The following is a 12776-nucleotide window of genomic DNA, read 5'->3' on the forward strand; positions in this document are numbered from 1 at the left end:
CTTAAGTCATTTCGCGAATAATTTGCTGTGCATCTTATGGACCACAAAGGCGCACGGAGGTTCGTACATAAATTATGTCGAAAGAGGCGGAGGACTCGTCGGGCTCCTTTTTTCCGATTGCATGCAACTCACGCCGGGAAATCTCGAGCGGATCTCCGGCGATTCACGGAGTCGGAGATATGTTCACTGAAAATCGTATATCCCAGGATTTAATTCGATTCCATATAGGACTGTCGTTTCCCGCGCGGAACTCGCTTCGCAGGAACTGCATGTTGGGATTAACGACTCGGCGTTTCGCTCCGTTTTCCCTGTTTTCTTCCCCCTCAGAAACGAATTAGGTTATAGATTGTATCAAGCTCCTCTTGCACCTGTTCTCTACTTTATTGTATTCCTTTGTTGATTGAAATTCCTTTTTGTTACGTTAGATTCGTTTATTAAACATTTTAGGAAATATGAAAACAAGTTAATATATTATTTAATTCATCTCTTTTTTATTATTTATAATTTTATCTTTCTTTCCCGCAAAAGAATAATCTTGTTTCCTCCAGAATATATTTTATTGCGTTTTTACTTTCTCTTTTTTGAGCCTCTTTTCTTTCTTATTTCCCTTATGCGCTCGTTCGCCTCAAATCACATTTACAAGAAAAAGCTAGTAGGCAGAAAATAAAGGCAATGAGAGAGGACGAGAGGAATACCGGAACGTGTCGCTAACGTAATAACATTTCAATTCGAGGACGGAAATTACCGCAGGGCACGGCAGACCATCCCTCGTACTCAGAGGGTTGACCGCCCTCTTCGCGTTCCCGTCCCTAGTGTTCAAACTTATTCTCTTAGTGAATATATGTATTGTGTTATCAATAATGTATAGATAAAAAGAATTTACACGAACACCTTAAAGATTTAGATTATCTCTTTACATAAAAATTACACGAAACTTATGGCGAATTCGATTGGAAGTATTATAGTGCGCACCGGTGCATATTAAAGCCGTTGTACACTGATTTATTTGAGTAAAAAATGAAATGCAAATATTTCGAATTATGAAATACATATTTTACCTAATAGTATAATAAAATGTATTGAGTATTTCACGATTTAATCGATTTCTATGTTTATTTATAAACATATCTTTACGTATTATTTCGTGTATAACGGCTTTAATGTGCACTAGTGCGCACTGAGTGCATCCAATCGAATTCGCTATTACACAAAAAATGACACAATAAACACGTTTTATGTTAAAAGGATCTAAATTTTTATATAAGTTAATTTTAGCGCCAGTCACCGATGCATCTCAATTATATGCGGTGCTGAAATCATACACTGCCATACTCAACACGCTCGTTACACTCTATGATCACATTCACTCCGTTAATCCGTGCCACACGAAATCAGAATAAACGGAAGTGCGCGTAGTTCACGACATGGCGGATTTTTTTCTCCATTTATTTAACGAACCCCCCCATCGCACGTTTTCACGCGGACTCTGTGGGACGGCCATGGTGTGGATTACGAGAATGTGGCACTTTTCAGTGATGGGGAAAAAAGTGTGTCGCATTAATTAAAAGCGACGCTGCCGTCGTCGTCGCCGAACGCAATTACGAGCGCTGCGCTGCAGGTCGATTTATACCGGATCCACCCTCCTGCTGCCTGCTTCCTGCAGCAACCTAATTTTTTTTGTTCTTGTACTCCGCATCCCGCTCTTTCTTTCCATTTCGACGATGCAGCGCCGCGCCGCGAAGAACGACTCCTCGGTAATTACTTGAAGCAGATGACGTCGAAATTTTAATGAAATTGGCTTGGCGAGAGGCGGGGATATTGAGCGATTTCAAATGCAATCCCGCGAGTTTTTGCGAGTTGCGTTATATACGTCATTATGCACTTGTTCAAAATATTATATGAAGTGCCCCGCGGTGATGGCTTTTTCGTAATATTAATTAATTTGTCATCAGAATTTCCACAAATTAATTTCCCATTACTGGAATAGAAAAAATTACGTAATATGTTAATAACGTTACGTAATGTGTTAAGATATAAATATACATTATTATTTTACAGCACTTTGTAGTGTCTTGTTAGCAAATAGCTATAAATACTTCAAAAAACGGCAGATGGCAGAGATATTCAGCTCTATGTCAGCTACGTGAAAATATAACTGCTTCATCGCAATCATTTTCCATTTTGTTTTTTGGGTAAAACGGTGAAAAAAGTTGAGGTCGCGATTTTTCTCCCCAAATATATAAACTACGTGAAAAGAACAAAAATGCCGTGAAACGAGCCGGTCTCGTTTGCTCTGTTAAGACCTGGCTCCATTCACACACCATCCACGTTTTATTTTCTTTTGGGACAGTCATTCATATAAGAAACGCGAAATTTATTTTTTCAGTGTATGCTCTTGTGCAACATTTATATTATTTCGCGTTTTCAATGTAATTTCGTTTTCAAATTCTATACAGTGCGAGACAACGAAACTTATGATTTTTATGATTCTACGTTTCTTTTGTACGTATAATTTAGCAGACGTATAATTATGAATTCCTTTGTTCTTCGTGAAATTAGGAAGGAGCATAGAAATATACAATCTCATTAAATTAATTAATGTTTTTATTTACACCGTTTTTTCACCGTTTTACCCAAAAAACAAAATGGAAAATGATTGCGATGAAGCAGTTATATTTTCACGTAGCTGACATAGAGCTGAATATCTCTGCCATCTGCCGTTTTTTGAAGTATTTATAGCTATTTGCTAACAAGACACTACAAAGTGCTGTAAAATAATAATGTATATTTATATCTTAACACAAAACTGTTCTTTTATAAGTATATTAACTGTTGTGTATCTTTCCACATTTCAATTCTTTAAGTTTATAATATATTAATTATACGTCGCCGAAATAGGACGCAAATTTGGAGCGAATTGTATTATTGTAATTATTAATTGCATCACATGCGGTGGGCTCAACAATCGGCTTGCCGACAAGTTCATGAACAAACAGAGGACTTTTTCGTCGTGCTGTCACCCGCACGCGTGTAGTTTGTAGTCGCATGACAATGCTGGACCAGTGATTTGTGCGGGTCATTAGGTACCGGTTTTCATTGGCGTGGCACGGACAATAATATACGGAATAATGTACGACATAATGCTCGTGCTCTCTGCATTACAGCGCGGTCCACGCATTGCGTTTAACGCGCTTATCTCATTTATAACGACTGCGGGCAATCGTCGTGATCGTTAAAAATTTGTCAGTACATTGTATTTCCATAATCCATCTTTAAATTCATTACGCATGGGGATATATTCGTCACGTTAGTCGTTTTATTGCAAGGTTAATACTTTCAGAAAAAAGTCACATTTGATTTTCCATTAAAATGCACTTTAATTGACATGGAAGAACATTTTGCACGCACATTTAGAATGATTTAATTAATTAAATTAATTAAATTTATTTTACATATAACTGTTCCATAAATGTTTCTAATGAAAAATAATTCTTTTATTCTTCTGACTTTTGCAGGTTTTGATTTATTTCTTCGTATGCATATCACGAAATAATACATTCCGCTTTAATATCAAAATATTATTGCGTGTGGTAGAATAACTTAATGAAAGAATATGATATTCAGCGCGATAGAAATTGAACAAACTGCAAATAGCTTCCAATAAAGTCCTCGATCCCGCGGATCCCGCGCGCGCGCGGAGAAGGATTCTCGATTTTCATCACGTGATATAAGTTATCAAACACAGAATTTATCACTAATTACGTTTTTTACTGTCCTACCAACCATATCCCCTGACGCTATTTCCCCTTTTGTCGTAAATTTTTATCCCATTCCCTCGTTCGCGAGGTTACTGGATGCTCGATGGAAAATCGCGGATGCTCGCGTGATTCGAATCATCTGACAGTCGCGTGTTCATGTCGACGTTAAAAAAAAACGACTAAAATGGACGAAAAAAAAACGAGAATTTCTCGCGAGAGGGAATCGAGCCACTGTTTTTTGATGGCTGCTCGCGCCTGCGTTTCAATTATTGCACCTGACTTGATTTATGGCTTTGCTCGCGTGTCGCGTTTGAAAAGGATTATATTTTTCCGGTCAGCGAGAATTTTGATGATGCACAAAATTGAGATTAAAATTTGATGTCCTAAAAGCTCTCGTTCAAAGACGAATTCGTGGGTGAGCATCGATCGATCTAAAAATAAGTGGTTGCAAATTGCATCGTCTGGATCAAGATTTTTAAAAGCGTTATTTTAGAGAAGAACTAGGCTATGGTCCACTTGATGCTACAAATGCTTTGAAGCAGTTTTTTTTATTGGCCAATTAGTGAAATTCTTTCTCCGATTGCGATTCTAAATTAACTCTATAATGGACATTTAATGTTTAGAATCTCTAAGTGATGGAACGCTTCGCTCTAAATTGCTTAGATGGCTCTGAAATTACAGTTAAAATGCGTTCGAGTAGACGCTATTAGCGCGCTACTTGTGCTATTTTATCTTCGTTTTACATTTAATGAACAATAAAAATAGAATGACACAAATAGCGCCACTTCTCGAACGCAGCTTTAGACTTTTTATTACTTAGCATTGTATCACGTGGATTAAATCACATCATTGGCCGCGCGCGCGCGATAAAACTTTTTTCTTCTATAATAATGTGTGTGAGTTATTATAGATTAATTAGATTCAATCATATGAAGTATTCGAAATGCGTGCTAATCCGGACACAGTTCATATTCGATAATTGCTTTCTAATTATAAGCGCAATTCATCTGCAAATACCGGTTAATTATTTGCAAATTTGGGGTGCGCCGGATTTAATTCACCAGAACAGAGACGAGATTTGCTGCTACTCTACACTTCATTGCATCGATTATGCCAAGCGGAGTGAATAAATTTCGGTTTTCTAGATATTTATTTATACGTTTTCGAATCAAGATACATATGTTATGGGCAAATTCCGCAAGTAGACAGTGTCGACATTGCCCGAGCATTGTCAACATTGTCCAACCCAATCGCGTCGACATTGACCACTTGTGCACTTTGCTCGTAACATATACACGTTAAATATATTCTTTCCAACCAGTCATCAAAGCTTGAAATTTTTTTTAAAGCTTTTAGACCACGTTAACGGGATTTAACGAAACCAAATCAATAAATATGTACACAAATTAACTCGCATTATTTCTTACACGTGCATAAGAAAGGATAAATTACGATCGTCTTTCCCGGGCTAAAGTTGCGGCGAAATGCAAATAAAAGACGAATGGAAAATTTTACGAGGCACAAGATTTACGACTGACTTCTCCATTTTCCTTTTTTTTTCCTTCTCTGTCGGTGTGCATAAAACTTTCCTAGTAAATCCACATCTGGCAGCGTCCGATCGTAGTAACGGCAAAGTCGTGCGAGAGTCTTTTTACCACCAAAGAGGATTTTTTGTTCTTAAAATGAATGTTCAGTAATGTTAAACGCCTTATATACTTCCTCCTTCCTCTCTTTCTTTCTTTTATTCTTCTGTTCTTTTAGCTTCACTTTTGCACGTAAAAGAATGTGAAAATGACTCATTTATGAATAATCGTCTAGTTTATTCAATATAAATCATCGAAACGTTAATGACTCATATATAAGTTATCATATATCGTTTATAAGTGGATAACGAACGTTCATATATTTTGTTGCATGCGCGATTATCTTGGTATTCATGAGAGTTAAAACGTAATGCGAACTCCAAGCTTGACAAGATTCACAAATTGATCACGTAATTATAATGAATACATTAAATCTATAATACCAACATTGTATTAGTGGAGTGTTAATGACAAGTTTTTAGTCGATTGATTATCCTGATGAGATTTTCCTGACGGGGGAACCATGCTTTTATGAGAACCGTATGTAATGTTGATTTAACACGTTAGCAGTCTTCTCCGGTGTGCATCATCCGGCTATGCGGTGCGGAATTTCATTTCGGTGACGACGACCTCGTAATGTCTGCGAAGAGAAAAAAAAAGGGGGCCCAACTCGAGCGCGGAATACAAACAGGAAGGTTTTCGGTTAACCCATTTTCTGGCCGAAAGAAAAATGGGCCTCGGTATGAGCTGTTCTCGGTGCTACGCAATTTATGATCGTAGGTTGCCTCCAGTTTCATAGTACAGATACGCCATGAAGTGTCCTGGCCTGAGAAAAAATCTGCGACTAACATCGAGGATTTTTTTTCTTTCAGACAGGCACACAGACTTTTCTTGCGAACATAATAGCTTCTATCTGCATCGAGAAACTTTGTCGTTGCAGGATTAATGGATCAGATACAGTTAATTAAGAACAACGTATATTAGATAAAAAATAACTCTCTCGTGAATTTACAGTTTCAATAAATTCCGGGCATATAATGGACGTAACAACGTGTAAATATAAAACAGAGAATAAATACTAAAACAAACTGATGTAAATTGAACGCGGATTGTTTGTAAAATAAAAGTGGAGAGAAAATGAGTGGAGAGTAGAATAGGTTTTAAATTAAATGTTCAATCGCCAATTTTATTTGCGCACATTTTATTTTTTTATTATAAACTTTCTTGTTAAGTCGAATGTATATAAAGCATATAAAAATCTATTTAAAAATCCAACGGATATCAACTAGATTAATATAATTTCGCACAAAAAGTTTTAATACGTTATAATATTTTAAGAGTTCCGCCATGTATCTCTCGATGTTTTCGAGAGAAAGAGACGGTTGAGGCAAAATTGCTGCTAACAAACTGGCGCGATAGTGCCTTAATCCTTTCCGCAAGATCCTGAGGATCGTCCGTCCCGCCGTTGCATCACACGTCGTCCATAGATTGAACCGGCCATCCATCCCTACTCCGTGCGAAGCACATCTCCCCCCGGAGTCCGCAAATGCACCCTTACGCCCGCAACTTCTTTCTCGAACGTGCGAGAGAGTCCACGCGGATGACGTCATTCGGCGCACGATTGGCCGAGCTGGCGTTCACGTGACCAGCTTGGCCAGTATCTGGAGGGTTACTGAGAGAAAGAGACGCGCGCGACAAGGTGAGTAGGGAGAAGCGAGGGTGCGACAGAGAGAAAGAAATAGGGGTAGATAGAACGACCAAGTAAGAAGGAAGAGTGAGAGAGAAAAGGAGTGAAAGAGAGAGAAAGGCACAGAGAGAAATCTCAAGGGATGAAGAAGGAGCGAGGATACATGACGCAAGGGGTGAGATAGATAGAGACAAAAAATATGATAGGAAAGAAAAGACGATATATGGATGCTAGTGGAGTCACTGATGGAACGAAGGAGAGAAAGAGATAGCAGCAAACATGCAGAGAGGGATGTGGAGAGGGGTAGCCGAGTGACGTGAGAGAGAGGGTGCTGGGGGGTGAAAGAGAGAGTAGAGGGGATCGCGATGCGCGCGAACGGAGAAGGGGGTGATCGCGAGTCTCGCCAGTCACACTGCGACGACCGCGACGCCCCAACGTCTCGGGGTGCTATTTGTCCGCTCGTGACCTCGAAAAACCTCGTTTTAATAATCGTTTCTGACGTTTTCCGCGAACTCTCGGGCTCGATAACTTCCTGTAGTTATTTCCGATAAGATGAGTTAGAGAGATAGAACGAGAAGATCAAATTGCGCGATCAACGCATCTCCCCCGACGAGTCGTCTGTCGCAGGAGATATATCGGCGATCGCGTTTCTCGCGTCATATGGTGATGCGTCATTCGTGCTGAACTCGAAATCCCGTACCATCTTGAAAACTCTCGCCTCCCCCGTACCCCGAATCGTGCTCGTTTGCGAAAGAATGAGCTAATCTCGCGCGCGCGCTCGCACGGGGGGGTAGTGCAAGGCATCTCTCGCGCGTCGTTTTCGGGCTCGCGCGCACTAGAGGTACCTAACCGGTGGGTGGCATCGAAGACACTTTTATAGTTGTGTAGAACGCGGCCACGATGGTCCTCCACGGAGCGAATCGTAAGTTATATGTCCCCCGTCGTCGTCACCCTTCCTGAGCACGTTCCACAACTTTATGAGACGGCCAACTTTATGGGACGTGTCATCTGTATAAAATATGTGTTTATATAGTTAATATAATATTTAAGACACTATTAATTAGCTTTAATAGAGTCGATTTTTGAGGATAGCTATTTGAATCTCTTGTAGAAATCTAATACTGCTGACTAATTTAATACTAATGAATGACAATAATTAATTACTTATTTTAAGCAATAGTGTCAAAAGCACTATTGTCCAAATAAGTAATTAATTACTGTCTTTTAGTAATAAATTAGCCAGTATTAGATTTTTGTGAGGAATTTTACAGCCTTTATTAAAATGATTATAGTCAGAGTTATAAATATTGACTAATTTCATCTTGATTAATATTCATCATATATCAAATACTCTTAAATACGTATGTCTTACTCATAAGTGAAACGTGTTCAGATTCTTTCTTCTTTCCATCCTCCGATATACGTTTAGATTAGCAGATAGTAGTGCCCCTCGTGAAATTAGTCGCACCTGTATTATGTGTTTCCCATCATATTCAGATTAAGAAGTCAATTTTTCGAGTAAGATTACGTCTCTTATTCAACAAGGTCAACAGATGGTCGAACAATCGTCGTAATGAAAATTACTCCTGCAGTTCTCCTCGGACTTATATATGCCTCAATAACACCTTAATTTTTGTGTATACACTGAAAGAGCAATTTTGCTGAAGAATTTAAAAATTTAGCTAAATATATATAGATCTGAAAAATAATTTTGCTGGATCATCGAAACAATTAGGTAGGATGACAAAATTAGTTGTTAGAATATCAAAACATTTTGCAACATTGCTCATTATGCTTAAAATTTCTGCAAAATTATTTTGATAGTCCAACAAAATTATTTTCAGATCTGTATCTAGCCAAATTTTTAGATTCTTCAGCAAAATTGATTTTTCACTGTATATAATGAATTATTTCGCTCGTTCAATCAGTCAATCACGTTGCCGTACATTTCTACCTTTCGCAATATGCGAAAGGTCTCCGTGTCAGTTCATTCTTTGCACACTACACAATGTAGGGGGTATGTCATCGATTACAACGCGCACAACAAAATTGTACGAAAAAAACTTTGGTTGCGTGACGAAAGTACAGCTCATTGCACGCGTTCGATCACGCGAAATCGGAGTGACGTGACAGAACAACCGACCGGTTAGTCAGATAGTCTAACGAATGGTGAGAAGGGTGCAATTGCACCCAAAGTTTCATTCCGCATCGTGACGCTTTGATCCTGCGATGAGATTTGGTTGTCTTATATTTTTGAGGAGCAAGGAATTTATATAAGCCGAAAGATTAACTTTTAAAAAATTTTATATCGCTGACTTATATTTCTCAAATTTTATATTATCGTTCACAATAACTCATTTCTTTAACGTGTTTTGTTGCTCTTAATCATTATTTTTTATGATTCTTAAGATTTTAATTAAGAATAATAAATGATTTATTAAGACCGTATATGTCAATACACAAAACAAGTAAGAATTTTAAAGCCTCTAATGGTCGAAGTTGGATCTTTAATGTTTAAATAATTCAATGTGAGAGAATTTTATATATATATGTATAATTCAATGTGAATTATATATATATATATATATACAAGGTGTCCCATAAAGACCCGAACGCTTAAGGGAAAATTCCTGAGATCATTTTGAGTTTTTACGGGACACACTGTATATATTATATATGTACATGCATACATACCATATTTGTAGTCATTCGAACTGCGCTCCGAATTAGTTTTCCGGACTTATAAACGCAATTAAACTACTGTAATAATATCACAAATTAAATTTAAATTAACAAGCAATTTTTAATAATTTGATCTTCAATCCGATATCATATTAGAGAGATATTAATGTGCTGAAAAACTGTAAATAAATTTATTGCGAAAAATTTTAATTAAGGAACTCAAAATTGAATATGCGAGAGGGCTTACAACTGTTAATATTTTATCTTATGTATTATCGCATGAGTAACTTCGATCGATGATGACTAAGAGCCAGAAGTAATTGCTTGGTGGTGACTAATTGGAAACTAGAAGAAGAAAAAATAGCGTTGTTGCAGAACGTTGTGCTGTCCGTCGGGAAATTGTTTGATTTTCGAATAATAACATATCAGCGGGAATGTATAAAATCGTGGGAAGATTTTTACGTAACTGTGCGGTCGATTAGCGTGACGTGATGGGAACGGCAGGTCAAGTACGCCGCACGAATAACGAGAGGGGTGAAATCACAGGCCACGGTCGATAAGTATCGCGAACATGGTACGATCGAAAGCCCATAAAAAATTTACGATGGCCAGGCAAGACCGATCGCATTTCGACGAGAGTGCAGTCGTGTCTAATTCCGAAATCGAATCATACGTTTGTCCGTTACATCGAGAACGATAAAAATCGTTTGCCATTCGATTCACGGATGATAAGGATCGTTTATTAAAAAGTCGTTCACCGAAACTGCAATAAAAATTTTATTCTTTTTAAGAGAGTAAAGAATTTTTTTATACGCTACACGGAAAGAACAATTTTGTTGAAGAGTATCTAAAAATTTAAATTTTTGCTAAATACAAATCTGAAAATAAATTCATCGAATCATTAAAATAATTAATAAGAATCTCAAGCGTGCAATATTGTAAAAAGTTTTGACATTCTAGTAGCAGTTTAAACGCTCTATGTAATTATTTTGATGGTCCAACAGAATTATTTTCAAATCTCTGTGTCTAGTTAAATTTGAAACACTTTAACAAAACTGTCCTTTCCGTGTATTTCTTGCTGTCGGAAAGGATGATTTCAACTTTTATACACTGATGTGCTCTGTCGTTTTAATACGGATTGCTCTCTAAAATCTTTGGAGTGGAGTCTAACTCTAAAGAGTGAAATCTCACTTTTAACAATTGACAATTGAGTCACTCTTTTTCGACACTGGCTTATTGTTAGTTGTCATTCTTTTTTTGTCGCTCTTTAGATTCCATTTCAAAGAGAGTAGATTATATGAAATCAGTGCAGTGTGATGGAATATAGGTGAGCGAAATACGCTATTTGAATAGTAAAAAGGATGAAATCGCAGATTGGGATTTGTATATATACGTCGCGTGTGCTTGGTGTGCGCGATCCGGTCGAGAATCGATTAAACCTTTACGACCGACGATGTGACCTCCATCGCACCGCGAACATGTACATCGGCGCGTAAACAAGCGTGTTCACTTGCATGGCTAATGATAATAAATATCGCCGTATTGCCACATGCGTCATTTTAAAGAGATCGGTTCGGTGATTGAACGTACAATGTAATGTCACCCGACGGACCTCTAAATAATAATTCGCGCCGGCATAAACGGTCACATGTTGCGTAATAACTGGAATAACACCTGTCTGGAATAACGATGCGTATAAATTGCGCAATTTTAGAATTTCTGCAAATTAATATAAAATGACAATGATGATCCAGGTGCATTTCCGACTGAAAATGATACTGGTCTCATCATATATTGAAAATGTACATACTTGCTACTTTTAAAACATATTTATCAGTTTTAAATAATAAAATATTCATCTGACATAAGATAGTTAATTGTACGATCATTTTTTCATTTCTCTCGATCACATTTATTGAAATATTTAATAGAAAAATTGAAAGGGGGGTTAGAAAGACTGATATTTATATTTTGTTAGAATATCAGTTGAGTATACAATTCAAAGTATTTTCTTTGTTGTTTTTATCATAGTTTAAGTCCACCCAAATAATTCTCGTTCTCTCGCTATTAAAGCAACAATGCATTCCTTCCATCGTAATCTTTTCTACCGACCATACGTACCAGGGCAGGTCCATTAAAAAACGATAACCATTAAAAATCTCCGAGAAAACGCGGGGATTTCATCCTCATAACCGCTACTCCTTTCTTTCGAAATAACGATTGTCGGTCTTTCGCCGCAAATATCCGAGGAAAAAGGAGAAAAAAAGGAAGAGAGAGAGAGAGAGAGAGAAAGAGAGAGAGAGAGAGAAAAGACTCACAAATAACATGAAAACAGAAATGACGATCTTTCTCTGAGTTTGGTGTAGAAAAGGTGAAGGTTAGCCACAAGGGTGGCAAATGTTGGGTCGCACTTTACAGTCCGCAATTATTGGCGGGGTTGGACCGAGGGCATCCGGAAAAGCGAATTTTCTCGCGGCCCGAGTTCACTTCCATCGGTTCGTAAAACTCGTATATCGCGCTGCTGCAATGGCATTGGCGCGCCTCTCGATGCATTAGCTAATTGTTGCATCGATATCGGTTGCCAATTTGTTCAATTTGCTCGTCACTTCCAGCAGTACATCATCAAACCTTCAGTCAATTCCGTTCGTTCGTCGTGAAAAATGCGAGCATGTGTAAAAAGTTGGAATTGCTTATAGAGAGTTGTATTATTTTCTTTAGTAGAAAGCACTCAAAATGTGGTGTTTCCTCTACTAAAAAAAATAATACATCAATATATTAATATATTATAAAATTTTAAAAGATATTTTGTAATGTCCAATTACGGATTATTTAAAGAATGAAGCACGAAAAAAAAGATTATCCATAATAAAAGGTTTTTCCATAATAATTTATCGAACAATAAATTATTGTGCAGTGTCTTCTGTCACATTCAATAAAATTATTTTACTCCAAAATAATTTATTGTCAATAAATTATTGCGAAACAAAATTTTATTGAATGTGACACAAGTCAAAACATCACGTATAAGTTCCCGCGTTATAAAGTATCCGCTTGCAAACGTTACGT

At 37.4% G+C, this 12776-nt stretch overlaps 1 protein-coding gene across 6 annotated transcripts in view; it reads left to right on the forward strand.

Moving 5' to 3' along the window:
- The window catches only part of LOC108728604 (protein Fe65 homolog), a 193068-nt gene that overhangs the window by 74518 nt on the left and 105774 nt on the right, over positions 1 to 12776 (forward strand). Inside the window, exon 1 of one of the 6 annotated variants that reach the window (XM_018457253.1) lies at positions 7456 to 7950. The exons of the other annotated variants lie outside the window; for them this stretch is intronic. Within the exon in view, the coding sequence (XP_018312755.1) occupies positions 7929 to 7950 (22 nt within the window). The 5' untranslated portion in view covers positions 7456 to 7928. Of the gene's footprint in view, positions 1 to 7455; positions 7951 to 12776 lie in introns of those variants that run through there. 6 annotated transcript variants of the gene reach the window in all.

This window comes from Mycetomoellerius zeteki, unplaced genomic scaffold, assembly GCF_001594055.1.
Source record: "Mycetomoellerius zeteki isolate Tzet28-1 unplaced genomic scaffold, Tzet1.0 scaffold62, whole genome shotgun sequence".
Lineage (NCBI taxonomy): Eukaryota > Metazoa > Arthropoda > Insecta > Hymenoptera > Formicidae > Mycetomoellerius > Mycetomoellerius zeteki.